Below are 24,347 nucleotides of genomic sequence, written 5' to 3'. Positions count from 1 at the left end.
AAACTCACTTCTGGGGATGTTTTATCCCTTAGTTGCATTTAATATCATGATAAAGACAATTACTTCCTCTCAGTCTTCACTATCAGTGTCACACCATCCTGATAACAATCACACCCCCAAAATCACAATGCGCCCATCGCCCCATCAACGGGCGATAACATAGCGTGAGACGCGTCAACCCATCACCTTGAATAGTTTGGGTGAGATACTGAGAGCCAAGGGGATTACTTTATCTCATCACAAGTTAGATGAAGAGGGTTTCTGCGTCAGCGGACTGGCACATCAAAGCACCGATATTTGTCAAAGGCATCGCTTTTTAAAAAAAAATTACAATTATAACGTTGCTTTATTATAAGCCAGATATTGTTTAAAAAGAAGAAGATTGTATTTGAAAATCCTTTACAAACAACCCGCAGAAGTATAGGTGAAATGTATGAAAATCAATGTTATCAGAGATTGGAAAAAGGTTTTATAGTGGTGGAAATTATACGAGTGTGATGGCTGTAACGTTTTATAGGGCTTATCAGGCATCGGGCTTTTAGAAAGTCCGCCAGCTTCAAACTAGATGTCAGCAACTGCGAAATCTAGGATTTCTTAATTTATATGAAGTTTCAAACTATCTCTCTCTCTCTCACACACACACACACACACTCACACGCACACACACACACACACACACACATTCACACGCACACACCTTTCCTCTGCACTCAACTTCATTCATGACAAACAGAGAGAGGGAGAGGGAGAGATTACGTCATGAACAGCAGCCAATGAAGCTGTGGAGCGCACTATAAAGCAAGAGCCCATTCTCTGTTTTAGGGGCATTAAGAGAGTAAACTCGGGCATTAACTCTACTAAGAGATTTTATATTTTATTTACTATCTCTCTGGAATCGCAGGACTGTTGCTCCGTCACTGCTCCACTAAGGTAAGCTTAATGCGTGCATATGACGACAGGCTGATTTCTAACTGAGCAGACAATGTCAGAGTGAGAAGCGCTAAAGTGCTGAGTGTTTATGCGAGCATAGCTGTTAATAAGAATGAGGCTGGTCTCTGCAGTTGCAACGTGTATTATGCTCATTCTTCTGTGTTGTATTTATGGGCTTTCTGTGAGTCACAGTGTGGTGGTAATAAACTCCACATAGCCCACCATGGTGCATGACATTGCCACTTGTAAAAAAGTGTTTTTGTGTATTTTTGTGTTGTTTTGCAGCATGTGAATTTATAGAGTCCAATGAATAACAAACACATGTCGTGTGACGGTCTGCAGTTACTTGAAACTTTATGGTGCATGTAGTCAACATGTTGCACAACACTTTCCCTCCTCCCTGCCTTCACTACTCTTAATGCCCCTCCTATTTAATTTCCAGGTTGTTCGGAAGCCAGGAGAAAAAAAAAGAGAAAAGGAGTTGTCATCATGGTGCTAATGATACTACCATTCATTGGATCGGTGTCGGTATCTGAGAGTCTGATTGCCATGACAACGGTGTGTCTGGTCTACCTGATCCTCAAATGTTTCCACACTGACATACCCGAGGGGCTTCGCAGGCTGCCGGGGCCGAAGCCCCTGCCCATCATCGGGAACGTGCTGGAGGTGGGCAGCAAACCTCACCTGAGTCTGTCCGCCATGGCAAAGCGCTACGGCCACGTCTTCCAGATCCAGATCGGCATGCGTCCTGTGGTCGTGCTGAGTGGCAGCGAAACCATTCGACAGGCTCTCATCAAGCAAGGGGAAGAGTTTGCGGGCAGACCCAACCTGTACAGCTTCAGGTTCATCAATGACGGTAAGAGTCTGGCCTTTAGCACCGACCAGGCCGGCGTGTGGCGTGCACGCAGGAAGCTGGCCTACAGCGCCCTGCGCTCCTTCTCCACCCTGGAGGGCACGACCCCAGAGTACTCCTGCATGCTGGAGGAACACATCTGCAAAGAGGGAGATTATCTGATCAAACAGCTCAACACCGTCATGAAGGAAGACGGCAGCTTCGACCCCTTCCGTCACATTGTCGTCTCCGTCGCCAACGTGATCTGTGGAATGTGCTTCGGCCGACGCTACAACCACAACGACCAGGAGCTGTTGAGCTTGGTGAACCTCAGTGACGAGTTCAGCCAGGTGGTGGGGAGCGGTAACCCCGCAGACTTCATCCCTGCTCTTCAGTTCCTGCCCAGCTCCACAATGAAGAAATTCATGGGCATCAACGCCAACTTCAACGCATTTGTGCAGAAGATTGTCAGCGAGCACTACACCACCTACGACAAGGTACGTCGCACACTAAACAGTCTATTTAGTCCCTTCTTCCACAAGAGAAATGACTAACCCCTTTTAATCTTCTTTCAGGACAACATTCGTGACATCACCGACTCCCTCATTGATCACTGCGAGGACAGGAAGCTGGATGAGAACTCCAACGTCCAGATGTCTGATGAAAAGATTGTAGGCATTGTCAATGACCTGTTTGGAGCTGGTAGGTTGAATTTCTCCACATGTTGAATGATCTGATCCGAGGTGAATAAATGAATAAAAGACGTCCTGACAGAGGTTATGCTTCTCTAGGGTTTGACACCATCTCCACCGCCCTGTCTTGGTCAGTGATGTACTTGGTGGCTTACCCAGAAATACAGGAACGGATTTATCAAGAACTGAGTAAGTACAGTTGTGTCACACAGTCTACTTCCCCCGGATGTTCCATTGACTTTCTTGCATTGATTAGTAGTTCAAATGGAGGTCAAAAGACTGCAACCTCAACCCTCAGCCTGAACTAATGATATCTTTTTATTTCCAGAGGAACAAGTGGGTCTGGATCGCTCCCCTCTTCTCTCTGACAAACACAAATTACCCTTTCTGGAGGCGTTCATCCTTGAGCTCTTGCGCCATTCTTCATTCCTGCCCTTCACTATCCCTCACTGGTGAGCTCCATCTCCTTTAGATGCTTGTGAAGATTCTCAGTCATCCAGGTTCTGGTAATCTTGAAAGTGTTGTCGTAGGCAACTGGATTTGCTTAGGTTAGAACTTACAACAAAGCTTTCAGAGATCACCTTTAGATGCACTACAGTAGCACATTGCATGTTAATAACATGACTTTTCTCAGAAGCAACACAGCAACTAAAAAAATGGCAGAAGCTGATATAAACTTATCTCACAGACTCACATTTCTTTTTTCAGCGCCACAAAAGACACGTCTCTGAATGGCTTCTTCATTCCCAAAGACACCTGCATCTTCATCAATCAGTGGCAGGTCAACCACGATCCGTAAGTTGTCTTTGTTGCATTTTCAAGTCTTAGTTCAAACAGTTGAAGATGGATGACACTCAGAGCTGTCCTGCACAGCCAGCAGAGAGAACTCTGTTAAAGCACTGGAAGATCTTGCTTGAGGATGAGCTGTAAAAGAAGAGCAGCTTATCTTATTTCTTCATTCTCTGCACTTTTTCAGTGAGCTGTGGAAAGATCCGTCCACTTTTGACCCCGACCGCTTCCTGAGCAGTGACGGCACCGAGATCAACAAGCTGGAGGGGGAGAAGGTGATGGTCTTCGGTATGGGAAAGCGGCGCTGCATTGGCGAGGTCATTGCACGGAATGAAGTTTACCTCTTCTTGGCAATAATTGTCCAGAAGCTGCGCTTCCACACGATGCCCGGAGAACCGCTGGACATGACCCCAGAATACGGTCTCACAATGAAGAACAAACGCTGCCACCTGAGAGCCACGATGCGAGCTAGGCATGAGCAGTGAAGCTATTTATAACGCACAATGTGTGGCTCGATAGATGGTGTTGAGTTGACTCTAATACTGTACGGGTCACAGTCAGGATAACAGCATATATCTCAGATTGTAAGGCACTGGATGCCAAATTTGATTTACAGAACTAATTGCATTGAAGCAGATGAGTGAAATGTGCTTGTTGCAGGTTGTCAAAGACGTCTATGTTTGAACATGTCTCTGTCATGTTTTTGATTGTCTAAGAGATATTCCCGCACGCGGTTGGTGCTTCTCTGTGAAGTATAAGGAGATACCTGGTTCTCCTGTGTTTCGGAGTAAACTAAACTGCTCCCATTCAGAAGTTGTGAAACACGAAGTTGCCTTATCCAACTTTGGGACACACAGTATATTTTACTGGGTAGGCATTACTCTGCAACCCAGATTGTTTCCTCCTGTGACACGGGACTCTGAACTGAGCAGATATTATTTTATGATACATTTACACATGTAAGCTAATTATTTTGATTCCACTATAATGTGGATGTAAGACACTGAAGCTATATTTGTATCCCAAAATGTGATTTTGTGTGTATATCAATTTATTTTGTATTTTATTAAGTAATTTGTATTTGCCTAGTGTGAAATACTTTGGCTGTGCATCTATACAAATATCAGGACACCAAAAGAGTTCCAGTGTTTTTTGGAATATATAAGCAGGCAATACAATTTTGTAATTCTATCGATAATGTATCAGTGGTTTTCAGTATGTAAGGGCATGTGAATGAAGCATCCTTTATTAATCAGCCACATGAATAAAACTTGTTGTAATGATCACTTTGTAGCTCTTGTGTGTGTGTGCTTTATTTGATAGAAAATTAATTCCCCCTTCTAACACTAGTCATAAAACTGAGCTCTCGCGTGAACACATTCAAACCTCAGGGCGAAAGAAAAAAAAAAAGAGAAATCACAACAAACCCACGTGGGACGTAACGGAAGTGACGTAAAGCATAAAGCCGGAAAACTGCACAAACAACAGCTGGCGCTTTGGCTTTCCTTGACACCTCGCTACAGATTTATCGACGAGGTATATCTATCCGTTATCGACTGATTATACTCGGGTTGAGCAGTTTGTTTGCTTAAGTAAGCAGTCGTCACACGTTGACAACAGTCCGCTCCGATAAAAAGCGAACAGAGCCGAAGCTAATGCTAGCTGCTCGGCTAGCCAGCACAGCTTACTGGTTGTACGGTGTAGTTAATGTTGTTTCCACACATTTCTCTGAATACTATCCTCACATGGGTGCTGTTTTTTTTTAAATAGTTAACTCTGCCTCAGCGTAGTTTACGGTTAAATGAACGGTTGTTATCTAAAATGTGCACGAAGCTCGCTAACGTTACAGAGTGGAGCATACATGTAGACCGTTTAATGTGCTGCTCATCCTATAAATATACGAATATGATTAGTTATTTATTAAAGTTGGGGTTATCTACATTTAGTCTTCTCCTCGCCGTTGGAAGTAACGTTAGCTCGCGGATTAGCCACATTGCAGGATGAGCAGCGTGGACCAGTTAATTACGATCAGCTGCTGTAACGTTAATGGATCGATTAGGCGACACCGGAAGATCACATCGATTTACATTTGTCTTCATTTAGGGTGTTCTGGGTATACAACATCTGACGATACGTTTAAAGACACTAATCTTGCAGGTTGTTTAGTGGAGTTTGGTTTAATGCTTTGTACCAGGGAAGTCAGATGGTTTCAGAAATACTGAGGTTCAATAAACCCACAAAACCACCCCCACTTTTTACAATACACCAAATAGAAGAGCTTTAAAAAAAACATTGAATCCTTAACGTATGTCTGACTGATTTAGGTTATAAAAAATGCATGTTTTAAAACTCCTCTCACCCTAATATCATGGCAACTACCGCCCTGCCTGAGATGTACATGTCATTGTTACCACTGCTATAGATTGACTTCTCTTTCTTATGCTTTTGAACCATAGAATCGCAGTGAACAGAATGGCAGCAGACTGGTTGGGTAGTGTGGTTTCTATAAACTGTGGCCTGACATTGGGAGTTTATCAGGGAGAGGTGTCATCGGTTGACCACAAAAGCCAGACCATCTCACTGAGACAGCTCTATCACAATGGGGTCAGATGTCCTCTCCCCGAGGTCACTTTCAGGTAAGAAAGAAGAAGAATGGACACATTTTCACAGAAATGCACAATGTGCTTTAAGCAATGTTGAAGGCTTTATTGTTCACACATATATGCACACACTTTTTCAGTAATAAGAATATAAAACAAGTCAAAGAAGAGATCACATTGTGCCTATAGGATGATAGAAATACATACAAAGGTAAAACCGTATTGCACAGAAGGTTGGAAGGTATTGCATGTAAAAAAAGTACATTTTCATGTATTCTCCCCAAACAGTTTCCATAAAAAAAACACTAATGTTTCCATTCAGCTGTGAATTAGATTTATATATATATATTTTTTTTTACCACCAAGAGGGTTTTAATGTCAAAACCTTTTAAAAGGGCTAAATGGCATTTGGTGGAAATCACTGATCAACAAGTGAAATGCATTTCATAGGAAAACTGTTCCTTATCATTACAAGACAGTGCTTTTATAAATACTATTTAACCACATAGAAGATTGTGCAGCTTGGTGGAGGTATAGCGTGCGTGTCTCATTGTCTTGCTGTTTGAGCTCTAGTAATTAGTGTTTGTGTTCTAGTGCCATGGATATCAAGGAGTTGAAGTTCCTAGATATCCAAGATACAGTGAACAAGCCCAGTTCTGGTCAGGGAACTGCCACAGAACCAAGCTTCATGCCTTCATCGCGCCATCAGAGTAACCGAGTCAGTCACCCTCAGGTGACGAGCAGCAGCTCTCATTCCAACACCGCTCCGATCACCATCCTACGCAGAGGTAGGTAGCTGGGTCGCCCTCACGCGTAACTTTCTTTGATAGTGAAAAATACTGACATTACGGTTATTAATGAGTGGCCGTGTAGAATCTCATTCATTGGACCTACTTCGGTAACATCACATGGCAACGTAGCGCCTTTAGTTTGAAGTAGCAGGATGTAATTGTTTGACATCTTGTGTGTAATTAATGCAATTTGGTGTTCTAATGATTGGGGAAGTTTGCGCTGCAGGTGCTAAACAACTGACAACAAGTGAACACTGTCCAAATAGTGCGTCATTGTGCGATGGAATACGAGATCAACAGGCTATTTTTTTACAGAAGTTGCAAAATATTACGACTCACCTTTTCATAGTTTAGGAAGGCCCCTGTTTATTTAAAGATTCTGCTTATTCACCGTGAAGCAGCATTTCTTCATATTCAGTCAGATGTATTACAAGATGGGAATTTACCGCGGAAGTGGCGCTCCAGTTCTGAGGAACAGAACATAGATACTGTTCGTTGACAGGAGGAAATGTGATACTTTGCAGTGTCACATATTACCCAACTCTGATGTGATGTCCAAAATTACTTTTCACACGCCAAGTCACAATGCTCTTTGTTGATTTTTACTCCAATGAAAAGACCACAACGAACAGTACAGCAGTCCGCCTCTCTATGCTATCTGGCTTTTTCTGTTGGTATGAAAGTGGCTCTTGGCCTCAAGACCATTAGTTTCTTTGGAAGAAATGCAAAGAAGATGGGCCCATACTAAATGGTAAACCATAAAAATAGAAGATATATTTCGTAGATAGACTGGATGGTTGAATTCCCATTATTGCACATAAGAAATCTTGTTATTGCACACGAGTGAATTGTCAGTTTTTGTCTGTGCCGTCACTTGGCAGCAGTGTTGACGTAAAGTGTGATGCAGTAGGAAAGAGGACCTGCTGTATCTCTGCTTCACACACTTCACATCAGACTGCCATTGAAGGAGCTGTTTATATACCCTGCAGGAAATAACACTGTAAGAATGTGCAGGGCAACATGTAAGATGCACTTCTTGTAGTCCATCTTCACAACATTGTAGTTTCACCATAGCAGTCCATAACCTCCAACGTTTTATTATAATTACGTAGGCTAGTGTAAAAGCAGTCGGATTTTCTGAGCCGTGCTCGTCGTTTCACAACTCCTTATGAACACATCTTTCCTTGACCTCATGATGCTTTCCATCGAGGTTAAGGAAAAGTGGTTTTGAAAAGACATTCGGATGTACTTTTTTGACTTCTAGGAATGTTGTGGCCCACGCCGAAACATTCTTTCATTGAGAAGCTTATGTTATTGTTTATAGTAGAGCTCAGCTTAGACTGTGTCGTTGAAGGGTTGATTCAACTCGGCAGCAGTACTTTGTGGTAATGGTTGTGGTTTCTACTGATAATAAGGAGTTGTCTTGTCCCCCGCTTACAGTCATCAGTGATAAGGGTCGGCTTGTGACCACTGTTCCTGTGGCTGATTTCTGGTCATATGGGAATGTGTTGTGAGTCATAGCTTTCTTGGTAACAGTGACTCACTAATTTCAAAGTTAATGTGCTGTAGCATGTGGTGCTTTTGGATACATTGTAACCTGCTCCTGCCCAGTTTGGCTTTTTGGCTGTAAATAGCATTTTATAAAACATTCAGTTTAGCTGTAGTTTTATGATTCTGACAGCATTTTTTTTGCTTGTTGAGATCATTGAAAACCCTTTGTATTCAAAATGTGAATGAATATCAGCTAAATAATTTACCAAATATGAGAGCTTGTTAGGGCTGTTCTGTTGTCACATGTCTCAGTCACCATTGATACAGAAATTCACATGTGCATTCTCCCATCCCAAGCTGAACATATAGCTGTAAACACCAGAGTGTGTTGCTCAACATTCCTGATTAGATAAAGCCATAAAACAGCATTTCCTCTTGTCAGCAGGAAGTCTGCTTGGACAGCTTTGTCCTCCGCCACAATCTCTTAAAAGTCAGTTCACTTTCACACTTGGGATCACCAAACAATGGAGGAGTCGGAGGTCAATAGCATTGGTTATAATAGACACTGTGTAATATTCTTTAGCCTGGTTGTAAAAATGACCTCTGCCCTTGGCGCGTTTCCTGTGCGTGGAGGACAAAGCTTGCACAAAAGGAGGCCAGTCCTTTCTTTTTCAGAGGAAAGAAAATCTGTTTAGAAAAGAAATGTGTTCGTATTGCACTGACCACAAGGCTTAGTTACTCCCTGTGTGTCACTTGTTCCTATTCAGAAGCATGAGCATGGGACCAAACGCCGTCTTGCTATGACTCCCCCCTAAGATTCCCATAGCGTGCTAACGGCTTGTACCAAAGTTCCTCTTTACAATATGTGTGTGACTAAGATCAATAAACATTCCCCCTCCCTCTGTGTCTGCTCCTAAAGAGAATGTTATGCAAAGCCTGGCTTTCGTGCCTCGGTGCCCTCCTGTCCTCTCTCTCTCCCTCTCCCTCTCTCTCTCCGTCTCTCCCTCTCTCACTCCTGCTCAGCACAGGAAACCCCCCTCCCCAACAGGAAGCCATGTTGTCCCAGTGTGCTCGGAAGGCAAAAGCGATATCAATTGTGGAGGCAATGTTTACCTTTTGAGTTTTTTATTTTAATCTCCAGCTCTCAGGATGGTGGCCAGGGAGCTAATGCCCCAAATTGCATGGGGCCAAAGTGCTGAGTGGCTTGGGCAGGGCTGGTCCTTTCACACGCAATGCCATGCTCCCAAGAAGCCCCCCGGCCACAAAGAGGGGAAAGCAGGGTGGGCCGTTGCTTATACAAGATTGCGGATTCCAGAAATGGTTTCTGAATATCTGCTACGTATCTTTCTGGGAGAGTAGGATGGGAATTTAGAAACTTCTTTTGTGAATGATGCAGAGTCGAATTCCAATCAGACCCCAACAGATCTCATTAAAAGGGCATTTTGGAAGAGGACCTCCAGACCGTTACTGGAAAACTGTTCCCATAACCACCATGCTATTTCTGTATATGGAGTGAATTTACTTACAGCTTAGTTTTTTCCCCCATGAGTTGGCTTAAGTTTTGCTGTGCATTCATTTTTTATTAAATTCACACTGAGAGCTTCCCAGTATGATTAAGGACTTCCACTGTTAACCACACAGCAACTCCCGTGTGTTCCAGTGTGTTACGTGCTCGCAGGCACATCAGCTGTAGTTACTGAGGCAGCGAACGTTACAGATTCAGATTTTCCCAGCTGGTTCAGGCATTCAAACTGGCAACAAGCACACTTCTTCTGATAACTTTGACGGTAACAAAACAGGATTATTCAGGACAAACAGTTTACATATTTCATGTCCCATCCCTGGAACTGCTGTGAAAAATGTAAACAGACTGTCATTGACATTGAATATCAAATGTTTAAGGACCGGTTAGGAGATCCCTCACTAATTTCACCAAAGCCCATATTTCAGTTTTGAAATATCCCTGGACCTGTACTAATTTGTGGTGGCAAGTTTGTCTAAACTGAAATCAAGTTCACCGTCTGTCTCCCTACTTGTTATTCATTAGCCTGTTTGACTTGGAGGTCTGCCCAGCTCATTCAGAATTTTGATTCATAGCATGACAAAACACTTCCTTGCAAATAAAGACCTTGTTGGCATGTGCCAAAAAAGGCTGGTAGCTTGTTATCACTGTTCACACAGGTGAACGCTAACCCCCCACCCTTCTCGATTATGCTTTCTTCTCATACTTGGAGTTAATTAGTAAATCACTAATGAATACTAGTACACAAAATCTGTCCTGTCTGTACTGGTGGTTGTAAGGCTGCATCGTGTTATTGATTCCAGTCTCAAATTGGCTTATAGTTGATTAATGGCTTCCTATCAGTACCGGTGTACTATGACTGAGCCTCCCAGTGTCTTGCGTGAGAGAGTCCAAAGTACCTTAGCTGTCACAGTGACAGTAGCGTGAGACTGTGCCTCTCTGTCTCCCGGTTAGCGTGAGAGCTCTGCATGGTTGGGGTTGAAGGCCAGGTTTTTCCAGTTTTTTTTTTTTTTTTTTTTTTGTTCCCTGTTCATTTAGTTTCTTTTGTTTGTGCATACATGTATGTAAACTTTATTGAAAGCCGCTCAGTCGGCCATTTTGCCCGTCTGCAGTTTGTTCTCAGCTCGTCGTAGTAAAGTAACCGAGAGAGTGTAAGAAAAGTAGCAGGCAGACTTCCACGAGATGAATCGAGTTACGAGCATCTCGCCTGAATTTGAAACTGCCGAGTAAAGGAACTCTTTGTGTGTGGATTACACCATTTACAGCATGATGATGTATAGTTAGACAGCTCGTACCTCCTTTCAGAGGCGATTAGGATGTGAGCACAGCCGAGACATGGGAGGATTTCTGGGTAATCTGTGCTTTTTGGGTTTGAGATAAAAGCCAAAATGGGCTTGTGATGTCCCAGAGCAAAGCCACGTATGGGTCCTCACGGGAGGTATAGTTGGTAATAAATGCATTCATCTGCTTACAAATACATTACCATTTTCCATGTTAAAATGCTGCTTATACATGCCAAATGTGGGGACTTAAATAAGCTGTTGCCAAAATGGCTTCTTATGTTTTAGGGTTTAACCCTTCAGAAAGAACACTCTTTATATAATATCTGAAGTGCAACCTTGATCTTTAGTTATTTTCTTTTTCGTTTTGCTGAAGCAAAACGAAACACAGGTGATTTGATAGAGATGAAACAAACAAGACTCTCATAAAGACATGTCTGCTTGATGACAAAACCTCTCATGTCTTTTTGCTTCTATCTTGTGTCTCTGTGTTCTCCAGCCCCTGCAGGTTCATCTAACAGCAGAGGGGCGACGCAGGCCATACAAAAGAAAAACAGTGTGAGGAACGGAGGTGTCGGAGGGCCGCTGAGGTCAAAGGATGACGAGTGCTTCGGAGGCGGGACCGATGAGACCATGGGTGCAGACTTTGACTTTGAGGGAAACCTGGCTCTGTTCGACAAAGCCGCCGTCTTCTCCCAGATGGATGGGACCGTCAGCCACAGCAACAGGGCGCAGCATCACGGCACAACGGGCGAACAGAAGCCCCTGTCCTATCGCCATGATGAGAATATTCTGGAGGTGAAGCCCGTCATATACCGACAGATAACGGTGCCCCAGCATGGGGGCAGAGAGTACTGTACCGGTGAGAACAAGACGCATACAGCACACAGGGAGACACTCACACACGTGTAGGACTTAGAGCGTTGTTTATGGCCTCTCCTGCTACACTCTATGACTCAACATGGCAGCAACCAACATTTCAACAAATATTGAAACTATTGTTGAATCTGGATTTACAGCAACTAGCTTTCAGCTCATCAATACTGTAGCTGCTAGTCTGTAAAATATAATATTAATAAATAACAATAATAACAATTATATAACATAACAATGGCAGCAACATAAATTATAGCAATAATAACAATTACAACAATTACATTAAAAACAATAATGCTATAACACAATAATAAAAACAACAATAATAATAGCAATAATAATAACAGTAATGATAAAAAATAACAATAAAAGTAAAAATAATAACACGTGTTTTACATTTTTCTTATTTTCAGCAAAGGCTATGAAACAACCAAAGTGTTCTCTGTGTAACTTGATATAGCTTCTTCCTCTGGGCTTAAAACCTTCAATGTTGTTGAGAAACTAAAAACACATGGCTGAGCCTCTGCAAGTGGCTGACATGTTCCTTCATTACTGCCAACAAGACTGAAGACTGAAGTATATTTTGAATGCAGTCCCACATACACCGCCCACCTGCAGCAAATAAGCACCGGGTCAAAACATGACTCAAATGAAGCACTTTTTGACTTCTGTTTTTAAGATGTTTGCTAAAAATAAATTTTCCTTATGTTTTAGAAACGTACTCGGCTTAAAAAAGGAATGATGAGGGCAGAATTTCCTATCAGTCACAATGCTTGTGTTTAAAACCCGAGTGTACTGATGTGAGTCTGTCATATGAACTTTTGTATATATGATATGAGGAAAGAAATAGAATCATTTCACAACTCCACTAATACACTTTTTGGGCTATTTTTGCAGTGAGCATGTCAGTATTTGACCGCAGTATTTGTTTTGGAAGGACTAGGTTTTTTTTCCTACTGTGTTTAATCTTTGACCAAACACTGTTTTGAAAGCAGTTACAGCTCTTGTCAAAACTATTTTTTTTTTACACTCGATTCTGCGGACAATACTGGGAAGCTCTCACTCAGGAATGTGCTGTACTGTCTCATTCTATTGAATGCGATGAGGAAAAACGGCATGTCTCAGTGGATGCATTGGCCAATGAAAGATCACCGTGGGGCAGCCAGACTGCAATCATATCCTCCTGGTTACTGTTTATTCCCTCTCCCTTCACCGAGATGATAAATCCTTCCTTTTTCACACTTCAGCCCGCTCTAGGAACCAGTGTTACATAACTGACGTAAGTTAAGTGAATGGCATGCTGACACAGGCCTTGGCGTCACCCTGTGGGTAATTGGAGAAAGGACTGAGTCGTATGGTGTATGAGTAGGTGTTGTACTACAACTAATGGGCACCAAACTCCACCTTTTTGTCTGGTCTCATGACGAGGTGGTTTGTGGGGCTGATGTAGATTCTTTCTGGTTGAAATCTCTCTCTCTCTGATCAGCGGTCATGCAGTATCTCCCCTATAAAATAACGGGACTACTATACCTGGAATAAGGCTGCGTATCCCAGACTGTCGATCAGATTGTGGTGACACCGAGCAGCTCAGCGGGGAGCAGCTGTCTACCGTTCAGCACATCAGCAGACAGCTGCTGAGCAGAGCCTCCTTTTCTTACCGTGCAGGCAGATCTGCTTCCCAGGGCTGTCATCATAATCCCCATCCTCTGCACTCTGTAATTAGCGTGCCGCCGTACAGGCTTACATAAACAGCACCTCTGAAGCAGGAACAAACCGCAGTGCTCTTGTCCCGGAATCTTTGCCAGTAAACAGATAAATCAACAATATGAAATAAGAAAATGAAAACAACGTTCCCGCCTGTATTCTAAAGGTTGCTATAGTGCACTATGGGTGTTTGGCGGGCCTGCTTCTATAGACTATTGTTAACTGTAAAGGTCGCAGTGTGTGTAAGTTTAGTTCTGCTATTGTCTTGCTTTTCCTGTGTTGTGATTGACTCCAGCTGTGCAGTGAAACCTCCTCAGCGCAAACAAGCCAGGCCGCAACACAAATTGCATCCAAGCCAACTGTCTGGCTGATTTTCCTACTTTTGATTTATTTGTGCGTGCTCCTTCACTTTGGAGAAAGCAGGATGCAAAATAAATGAGTGTCATCACAAACTATTTTAACCCATCTGACCCAGTGGCCTTGGGATGGATGTGATCCTTCTGTGTGTGTCATGATCTCCTCTTGAAACGTCATGCTGTCATGCAAAGAGAAGGCAAACATGGTGCATTTTAAGTTTCAAGCTGCAGTTTTGACATTGGATCAGTAGACCTTCATGATGATTTAACAATAACCTTGAAAACATGTTTTAATTTTCATCAGATAGTCCTCAATATCTGACTGTAGAAATACAACATTATGCTGTTTTTTCCTGATCCAAACGGAGCAGAGGTGGCAGTAGGGATGATATGAGATTAACAGTTAAAATAAATATTAAAAATAAAAAGTTACACACACACTGCTCTGCTACATTCATGCTGTAATGTTACTGCTGACTTAATACTCACGTCACTCTCTCTCTCATTTATTTAATACGTTACGTCAGGCTGTGATACTTTGGTGGAAACCCTGACAGATTCTCGCAGCAGACACACAGCTGACAACCTCGCAGCTAATTGAATTGATGTGGTGGAGACTCACTAGACTGTCTGTTTAGCTGCTTACTGCAGCTGTTAATAAACGATGATTTAACTTGTTTGTGCATCAGGGTTACTGTTGCAGCGTGGCGGTTTATTAGGCTCAGCTGATGAGGTTCACATTGACTTTGTGGTTAGACACCAATGGCCTGTTAGGCGTCGTAAAACTCACTTCATTCTAACTCACAAACAAGTGGTAATGAATGCAGGCGATTGGCTCGACGTCTCATAGAAGACACGTCAGACCATCTTGCAAATTAGCTCACCAAGCTGTCTGCACACATAACAGCAGCTGAGTTGTGGCAACGTACAGCAACGTACTGGTAGTTCCATTTGGTGCCAACCGTTGGCTGTTAGCCAAACAGGGCTGCATCCAGAGTAGCAGCTGGGGGGGGTCAGTGATGCAATGAGCTATGTTATCACTAGTGGGCCCTACCAGCTAGGGTGCAGTTAAAAGTAGTGAGGGAGGAGTCAGCAGACAGTCAATGGAAGTATAAAACAGGTAGTAAAAGGTCTTTTGATAAAGTGTGAGTCATCACAACCAGGAGAGGTTCTTAAGCATGCAGCCATAACTGGTCATCCAAAATAGTAGAATAGCAGAAAAGTGAGATTAGCCAAGGATGGACGCAGAGATGCACACTCATGGATAAATAAAAAATGAGCAAGATTCTTTGATTTGATCCTACTCACCTGTCTATAGGGCTTCACCGTTTGCAACTTTGTAAATTACATGTAGCCGACACTTTTATCCAAAGACACTTACAATAAGTGGCTCAACCATGTGGATACAACCCAAAAAATGCAAGAATCATGCAAGTACATCAACCTCATTAAATATGCTGAACTGATTCATGTGGTACATTTAGAAACCGCAAGTGAAAGTCTTTTTTTTAATCAATATATTTTATTTTTATGGCCAAACTGAAATCAGACCGGAATAAGTTTTCAGTCTGCTATGGATAAACTGTGGAGTTTCTCTTGTGCTCATGTCAGTGGAGCTGAAATCTAACAAGAAGAAACACAATAGGCTACCTGGTTTGATTGTTGTTGGCACTATAAATAAATAACTAAAATGGGAAGGAAAAAAGGAATCTCACAAATGACTGCATTGAGCTTGTTTTCTGTGCCCCATCTTGCTACCTCCTCAGGGTGCAGGTCAACATAGTTCAACTGTTGCGGTGCAATAGAGAGGAATGGAACAGCCTCGTCTAACCCAGCACAAGCCTTAGTCACACACGGTGCGCATCCAGCCTGCGTGTATTGCTTTCGGTCGCGTCAGTTCCCTTGTCATGCTTGAAGGATTGCTTCCAGCTCAGTTTATTTTAGTGCTGCTGCATACTCATGGCTACCCGGTTTAGCTAGTTGACTGATGAGTTGAGTTTTTTTTGCACCACATCGAGAGTGGGTGTGTGTGTGTGCGTGTGAATTTGTGCATAAATCACTTCATGTGTGCGAGGGAGGAGGCGATGGCGTGTGGATGTCAGGGGAGTGGTGGTACTTTTGGTTGCGGCAACTTCAGCAAGAGAGTTATTAAGAAGTGCACCTGGTGGGATGGTTGGAACGCAATTGGCGCATGCGAGTGCATACTCCCACTTCCTCTGAGGTTGGCTCACGAGGCAGCAGTTTGCATGACAAGAGGCAGTTGACTTTCCTGTGCTTATCACTCCTGCGAGGATAGGCATTTCTGTTGCCCGCTGAAACATATAAGCAGTCTTTGTGCGGTATCAATGAAAGAATAGTGGGAGGGGAGCAGGGCCAACCTAAAGATAAGCAAGAATTTCACTCAGGCACGGCATGAGCCTCTGTGTTTATACACAATTGTGCTTGTGTGTGTGTGTGTGTGTGTGTGTGTGTGTGTGTGTGTCGGTGCAAATTCATGCACACCAATGAGGCCACCAAGTTCTCAGCTACCAGGCCAGCGATCCTTAGGAGACCATTAAGGACTTAACTGCCTTCCAGCAGCTTTATTTATCAAAGGGATCCTGAGCCTTGCAGTTCCCCCAGCTTGGCTTTCATTACCCTTCTGATGTGCCACGGGTAGTAGACAGATCGGGATTAGCAAAGGCTCTTTAAAGGTTTCCACACACTACAGTTTGTACAGTGATAAAAGGCTGAATTGTAGTTTTCTAATACAGGCATTAAAAAACTACACAAATGAGAGCAATTTGGACAAGGTTATAGAACGTGGCGTGACAAGTCATAAAAACAAAGGGATTTTCTCTCTCAAAAGGAAGATGGTTACTAACAAGAAGGTGAAAAACAAGCTATGTAAAAGCTGTTGATGGGACGGTTCACACCAAAATCAAAACTTAATGTGTCCTCTACCTGTAGTACCACTTATGTAGATTGTTTGTTGGGGTGAGAGTTGCCTAGTTTTGGAGATATCGGCCGAACAGTCTGCCTTCTCACCAGTATAATTGGACTTTATGGCTTGTGGTGCTCCCCCCCTACTGTTGTCATGTCATTACTTCCTTTTTAAATAAACTAAAAGGAAACAGGATTTTCTAGAGTGTCAGTAGTGGACTTACGGGCAGTATGTAAGCCTTTCAGAAACTGAACGCCCGCAATATTGTCTTAATTTTGACCAATAGTACTTCTTTGGCCCACAAATGTATCAATCCATTATAAATACTCTAAGACATATAATAATCCAAATTTGGATTCTGATATTCCTGCTTGTGATGCTTAATTTAAAATGTATGCCTCCTTCAGGCAACATCTGGAAAACCGGCAATTGCTGGAGTTAAAGGGGCACTGAAGTGTTTGACATTGCAATATTGAGAGTTTTGATGGTGTTTTCATTAAGTGTTGACACGTGCTTCATCAAAGACTTGACCATGTGAAAAAGGCTGCGCATTCCTTGAAATGTTACAGTTTTATACAGAAACGACAACTGCAAATAACTAACAATTACAGTCTGGGATTTGTTTGTTTAATAGCCATTTGTAGATCTCTCAACAATTCATTCTAAGAAAGTGAATTGAATCCAATGTTTAGGCCAGTTACTGCCATGCCTCCCCCATGTTCACCCAATCTCTCACCACAAGCCGTTGGGATACAGGTGCAGGTGTTCGTACATATACATATATAATGTTTGTCCCCTTTTTGTCACGCCAACCCGCTGCATGTTTTGACTGAGACAGCAGCCGATGTGGGGGGTCCAGCCCAGTGCGGCCCCATCTCACAGCTAAGGGAGTTGTGGGTTGGTCAGAAGACCACGTGATGGTGCGTGTGAACGCGGGGCCCGGTGGGAGTAGGCTTCTCACTCTGGCCGCCTCATGTTTGTCATGTTTTGTAAAGGCTGCCAATCTTCCCTTTGTTGCCACAGACAGCGGTGACAAACAGGAGAAGCAATGGAGAATCTTCCGTGACGGGAACAAGATCAGGTCATGAGGAGGAGGAAGGGCTTTCCTCTGGGGAACGGCTTCCTATGGGTTTATCTGAAGACCACCGTCTGTCGTTATCTTAAGGGTCAGGTTTCTGGGTTTCACTTCTCCTGCAGCTGCTCTTTTTCAAGAAGCACTGATGAAGATAAATTGCAAAATGACAGTACTAATGAAGATGTATTACAGTTCTGGGTCTAATTTAGAAATATGGTACATGTCATACCATTTCAATGGATGCTTCATCCTTTTCTGAAATTAGATTAGGTTTCCTACGCTTTCCCTGAATTTCATGCTCTTCTGTCTTTCTCTATTTCAACGAGACTGACTTTTTAAAATGTAAGACTTCGTTATACATCCAATATACCTGGTGGCATTTATTTGCACAATGTCTCCCACTAAGTCTCACATTGTTGTAAAATCAGAAATGTTACATATATCATGTTTACAGTTAAGTACCAATGGACTGCCTTCACCAATGAGCCATGTAAGGTTGGGTTGCCTGGTTTTGGCATGGAGCTTTGATAGCAATGGAGGAATGTTAATGACGGAGTTTATTGTTATTGGAGAAGTTCGCTTTTTGTGCCTTTTTTGTTAAACTTCGGGACGCTTCATCTGGGCAGGAACGTGAAGCAGGAACATGTTTTATTATCACCAACCCTGTACATTAACATGCCATCCATCTGACTCGGTCAGTGGCGTCACCAGGTAATTTTGCCGGGGCTTAAGCCCCGAATGTTTTGAGTGTAGTCACAAATATTATTTAAAATGTAAACTTGTGAAGATTGACAACAAAACATAATGTGCGTGAATGTGCAGTAGTGGTCATAACATAACAGTTAAAGTAAATGCAGGTCTGTAAACCAGATGTGTGTGATGGGGGATGTGACGGTCAGCTGAATGACTCACGGTGAGGAGGAACAGCAGAGGTGCAGGTGGTCTTTCTGTAGAGAAGCAAGGTGTAGGAGCACTAAAACCACATGAACTGTGTGAAAAGGGTGTGAGTGAAAGAAATCCCTTCAGTAATTTAATAAACCAATGTCAACACAGAGTGGTGGAATCCATCAGCAGTAGTGTAAAAATGCTGTTACTGGAAAAAGGCCTACATTCAAAATATGTCTCAAGTAAAAGTTTTCATTGTGCAGATTAATATATATTATTCTATTATAATCTAATTATATCATAATACATGTGTTCATCACTTTAATGTTTTAGCTGGTAAAGGTGGAGCTCATTTAAATTACTTTATATACTGTTGGTAGTTCAATCTACAATAATATATAATTTATTTTATTATATTTACTTTTATTAATCTGCATCTGTAAAGCTGTCAGATTAATGTAGTGCATCAAAAAGTACCATATTTCTCTCTGAGATGTCGTGGTGTTGAAGTATAAAGTAGCAATAACTTGGAGTGGAAGTACTTTTAACATTGTACTTAAGTACAGTCATTGAGTAAATGTACTTAAACATATTAAATCAGTTTCCAACTCTAGTCAAGTCAGTAAATAGAACAGTTGTGAAGTATTCTGATTGTACTCGATATCAATACTGATAATAACTAACAATTACATTTACATCACAATCATAATTACGGTAAGCTGGAGAGCAAACAACCATTTTTGTGTGGTACACACTTCATTTTTTCTCATGCACTTTGAAAGTAAATAAGGTTCCAGAGTACATAAGACATGAAAAATAGAGCTTGTTCATCACATATTGCGTGTTTTCTCTCTGCAGATTCAGGCCTGGTGGTTCCCAGCGTTCCATATGAGCTTCACAAGCGCCTGCTAGCAGCTGCAGAGCGCTGGGGCCTGTCTCTTGAGCGGCGGGTGGAGACGATCGGCGTTTGTTCCAGTCAGATGGCTCTCACTCTGCTTGGTGGCCCAAACAGGTAAGAAATGCCACTCCTGGCTCTGGTGTCATGGGGCAGCCCACCACCGTCTGGTAAGGGTGCAAAAGTGTGAAGTTAGACACTTCCTGACGTATATTACTTCTCGTCTGATGTGAAGTACAGCAGAAATAGAGCCACTGATTTATTTCAGTAGAAACGGATTGTGCAACAGTGTGCCAAACATCCTTGTCTGAGTGGCTATAGAGTCTTTAGAGCAGGTCTGTCCTACGTTTTGTTTTCATGTCATGTTTTCCCGTTTCCATGGCAATCATCTTTACTGCCATGTTTCTACATAGGTTGCATGGTGTTAACCTTGACCCCTGGTCCCTCAGGGTTTATTTTCTTAGGAAAGCACTACAGTGAGCAGTCACACGGCAGGTCAGGAACATCCTAACAGACTGAAGCAGCCCTGTTTGATATTGTTCACCTTTATGAGCTATTTAGTCCTATTTCAGATCAAAGAACCAGAGAGGCTTGTATTACAAACAGGTTTATTGTCTCCGACTCTTTTATCAACTTAGCAGTAATACTTATGTGTCTCAAGTTTATGCTGGAACCTACTGCTCAGATCAAGTGTAACGCCAGGATCACTGGCACCACAGTAGTGTTCCACTATTCCCTGTCCCCTGTTATACAAGTCATTCAAGTCCTATTGTACAGATACTGAAGCATTAAATCAAAGACACTAGGCTACTTGTTTGTCTAGTAATAAAAAAACAATTGGAACATGTTGAACCTGTGACTATAAATGAGATGGACAGTTTGAAAGTTTCTGCAATGTGTCCGTAATCACAACAGAGACACTTTTTTTAGTTACAGATACATTTTTGTTGAATGTTTGCTCCAAAATGCAGCAGATAGACGTAACGTTAGTAAGCTAACTAACTGATTTTCTATTGACAATAAAGTTCTACATAGCCAGCAGTTCAGCTTGTTTATTGTAAATAGCAGCATTATTAGACCATTTTTCCCTCCCTAACCTGTATAATTGCAAATTCATGTCTCTGATCCGTTTTCAGTGAATGGACAGTTTTTTTATTTTTCTAAAAACACGTCTTCCATCACTGTTTAATGAAACAGCACTGTTTTAACTTAGAAAGCTAACTCGGATCGATAGTCCCAACTGTATCACAGTACGAGTTGAGATTGCATGCTGGTTCAGAACAGCATGTCCTTTGTACACTGGCAGGATAGAGGGCTTCCTGGTACTTTTAAACAACCTTTCTCATGTTGTCCTGGATTGAGAGTTTGTCAGGGTTGAATATCAGACAATCAGCATGGTGCAAATGATGCAATTAATTAATCTCCATCTCTTGAATGTCTCCAGACTCACCCCTAAAAATGTCCACCAGAGGCCCACTGTGGTCCTTCTGTGTGGGCCACACATCCAGGGAGCCCAGGGCATCAGCTGTGGTAGACACTTGGCCAACCACGAAGTGGAGGTCATCCTGTTCCTGCCCAATTTTGTCAAGATGCAGGAGTCGGTCACCAGTGAGGTCAACCTCTACAGCAGGACCAGCAGCAAGCAAGTGGCCAGCGTCAAAGGTACAGCAAGAGAGTATGTCGATTATTAAATCCCTGCCGAGTCGGGATGTAGTGAGGCTGATTGAAAGGACCATGCTGGGCTGTATGTAAGTGTACGGGCTCATCTGGTGGTAAATGTAAACGGGATTCGGAGTGCTGTTGGAAGATTGAAGCTAAATGTTGCCCTCTAGTGGAGCAGCAGCATTTGAGCAACGTTGAACCATTTTTGAAGATCATTTATGGCTCCACATATTTGAAATTAATTTAGATAGACAGTTGTTTAAAGACAGTTAGGGAGCATGTCGCCTGGTGGCAGTTATTAGCAAGATCCCATGCACCAAAAATACGTTCTCTCATGGTTTGAACCACTGTTTTCACCAGACTGACTCATTCTTCTCCTCTTCTCCTGTTCTAGACCTGCCAACAAGCCCAGTTGATCTGGTCATCAACTGCCTGGATTGCCACGAGAACCTACTGCTGAGGGAGCAGTCCTGGTACCAGTCAGCCGCTGACTGGGCCAACCAGAACCGGGCTCCGGTCCTAAATATCGACCCCGCGATCAGCAGTCAGCATGAGACTGTCGAGGCGAAGTGGACCCTCTCTTTGGGCCTCCCTTTGCCTTTAGCCGAGACGGAGAGCAGGGTCTACCTCTGTGACATTGGGATCCCTAAACTGGTTTTCCAGGAAGTTGGAATCAGCTACCACTCACCCTTTGGATGTAAATTTGTCATTCCTCTGCACACGGCGTAGCAGAGTACCCACTGACATTGCACTTGGTTAAAACGGGACAATATGAGGGAACGGTCTGCTTTTTCCACTAAGGTGCCATTGTGTATGTGGCAATATCTGAAGAGCAACTATATGACTATTTGTTACAAAGTGTGTACAACACGTCTGAAAGCATACGGTGGGGGTCTTTCCTCCCGACCCCGCGGGAAACTCCCCGGGGGTTGCCGCATGTTGCGTGCGACACCTCTTGTTTTTGAGAGGGAAAGGTTTCCTGTTCTTTTGGCGTGTTTTGATAAGGGCTCTGTGACGATGTGAATATGTTTACAAAATGCTGACCGATGCGAGTCTATCTCTGACCTCTGATCCTGTGACCAGTCAGAGCAGCAGAAACACAGTTCCTGTTTCCTCCTTTAGATTGCACGCCGGCGCTGGTCCTGACCCTGCGACCCCGTGCACAGCTCGGCCTAAAGCGGTCTGCCAACCCCGCCACTCATCTGGCCCATGAGTCCGTTGTCTTTCAATTTAATGCAATTTTGTATTCACTCAAATGGGTGTGTTTTGTCTAGTAATGGTTGTAGCATGTTTCACTGAAAAAGGGTATATTTCACATGATCTATATTTGTAGTATTTGTATTTATTTTTGGTAACATCTCAGGAACAATGAATGGAAAAACTTTATATTTGCATTGACATTACATTTGATAGCACTATCTTTGAACTGTTGGGTGTCTTGAGATTATAACCACCGACACTGAAAATGAAAAGTAGTAGCTGGCACTCCTGAGGATTAATTTCTGAATTCTTGCAGATTAGACATGATTTTGAAGAACACATTCCAGTGACCAAAAACCTCTTGGACCAGGTTAATCCTTGGGGATTATGGCGAGTTAGGTGTAGTGAAACCTAATTATTATTTTCCATTATGACACCTCATATTCAGTCACCTTCAGTGAAGTAACCACTTCCACTCTTTTGGTCACCGTAGTCATGTTAAGTTAATACCTCGGATCAGCAAAACGTCAACTCTACAAGTGAAAGGAAATCTGTATTTTTAGACGGGCAGATAAGATATTATAATGCTGATAGCTTTTTTCAAGAGCTCTTTGTCCTAAATCCTTGTATCATTAACTTTTTTCCAACCGTACTTCAAGTTAAACCAAGTCAAAAAGCTACATCAACTAGGACTTCAAGTCAAAAAACTGTAGCTATAAATAATTTCCTTTTTTTCTCATTTAACTTCTACACTTTGGGGAGGAAAAAGATGCAATACAAAATAAAGTACATTTCGTGCTAATGGGTTTGTGTCTCACATTTTTCCACCAGTAGCCAACACTTGAAAATATCTTGTACTTTAAGTTTTGACTTAATTGCCAGCCTGCTTTGGTATTTCTGACAAAGCAGCTGAGACGAGTACAAAGCAAGTTAGTTAGCCTGTTAAATATGTTCTCTTTAGATATACATGTGAAGTACAGGGCAAAACAATTGAAGCTGCATGGATCTTCTGATAAGATGCAAATGCATTGAGTGGGAGCTCCTTTTATATGCATTTTTGTTGTTGTTTTGGGAAAATGCAACCACTGCGTAAACTAAGAGATTCTGTTTTTGGTAATTGAGAGAAGAAACTTCAATTACGACTAAGTGCAGTTTTGAGACACAATTTTACATTTAATGCTTCAATACACAACTATTTAAGAGGGAGATGCTGTACTTTTTACTCCACTATATTCGTTTGACAGCTAGAGTAACACGTTGCTGCTTTTCACATACAGATGTGCAAGATGCACAATAATGCACCATGGATAATTATCCAGTAATATAATCTCTGAAAGGGGAGAAGAATGAACATTCCTATTCAAATCAATATATAGGATGGTCAGACAGCGGCAGACTTTTGTGTGTACTGTTGCCATTGTGACCATTGTGGTAGGCTAACTTCTGTATGAACTAAAGCAAGTTACAGCACAGCTACAGTCGTGGACTCACTGAGGAGAGTAACAACATTATGAAGCGCAGACAGCCAGACTACACTTACCGGTGAAGCATTAAATACTAGGACCCTGAAACTAAAGTAGCTAAATGGAATTCAGCCATCATTAGTTTATCATTTTTACCTTTGCTTTTCCTGCTGTGACATGCAGTCTGCTAACACTGCTCAAAAAAATAAAGGGAACTCTAAAACAACATAATGTAACTCCAAGTCAATCATATTTCTGAGATATCAGCCTGTCCAATTAGGAAGCAGCGCTGATTGGGAATCAATTTCACGTGCTGTTGTGCAAATGGAACAGACCACAGGTGGAAACGAGTGGCAATTAGCAAGACATCCCTATAAAGGA

At 42.5% G+C, this 24,347-nt stretch overlaps 2 protein-coding genes across 2 annotated transcripts; both read left to right on the top strand.

The window, feature by feature from the left end:
- Nucleotides 1–809: 809 nt before the first annotated feature.
- On the top strand, nucleotides 810–4,536 carry LOC311016137 (cytochrome P450 1A1-like). The gene is made up of 7 exons (XM_084013650.1): nucleotides 810–930; nucleotides 1,373–2,259; nucleotides 2,338–2,464; nucleotides 2,554–2,643; nucleotides 2,783–2,906; nucleotides 3,163–3,249; nucleotides 3,431–4,536. Exons 2-7 carry the CDS (start codon nucleotides 1,420–1,422, stop codon nucleotides 3,726–3,728), a joined length of 1,566 nt encoding a protein of 521 aa, XP_083869776.1. The 5' UTR covers nucleotides 810–930; nucleotides 1,373–1,419; the 3' UTR covers nucleotides 3,729–4,536.
- A 158-nt stretch (nucleotides 4,537–4,694) lies between these two features.
- LOC311018248 (enhancer of mRNA-decapping protein 3-like) lies at nucleotides 4,695–23,373 on the top strand. Its single transcript, XM_084017114.1, has 7 exons — nucleotides 4,695–4,779; nucleotides 5,700–5,879; nucleotides 6,438–6,631; nucleotides 11,427–11,789; nucleotides 19,605–19,758; nucleotides 21,086–21,303; nucleotides 21,698–23,373. The coding sequence occupies exons 2-7, from the start codon at nucleotides 5,716–5,718 to the stop codon at nucleotides 22,030–22,032; spliced, it is 1,428 nt and encodes a 475-aa protein (XP_083873240.1). The 5' UTR covers nucleotides 4,695–4,779; nucleotides 5,700–5,715; the 3' UTR covers nucleotides 22,033–23,373.
- Nucleotides 23,374–24,347: the final 974 nt, after the last annotated feature.

This window comes from Eutrigla gurnardus (genome assembly GCF_963514095.1).
Source record: "Eutrigla gurnardus genome assembly, chromosome: 1".
NCBI lineage: Eukaryota > Metazoa > Chordata > Actinopteri > Perciformes > Triglidae > Eutrigla > Eutrigla gurnardus.
The sequence above is the reverse complement of the archived record's forward strand: the minus strand, read 5'-3'. Positions and strand labels throughout refer to the sequence as shown.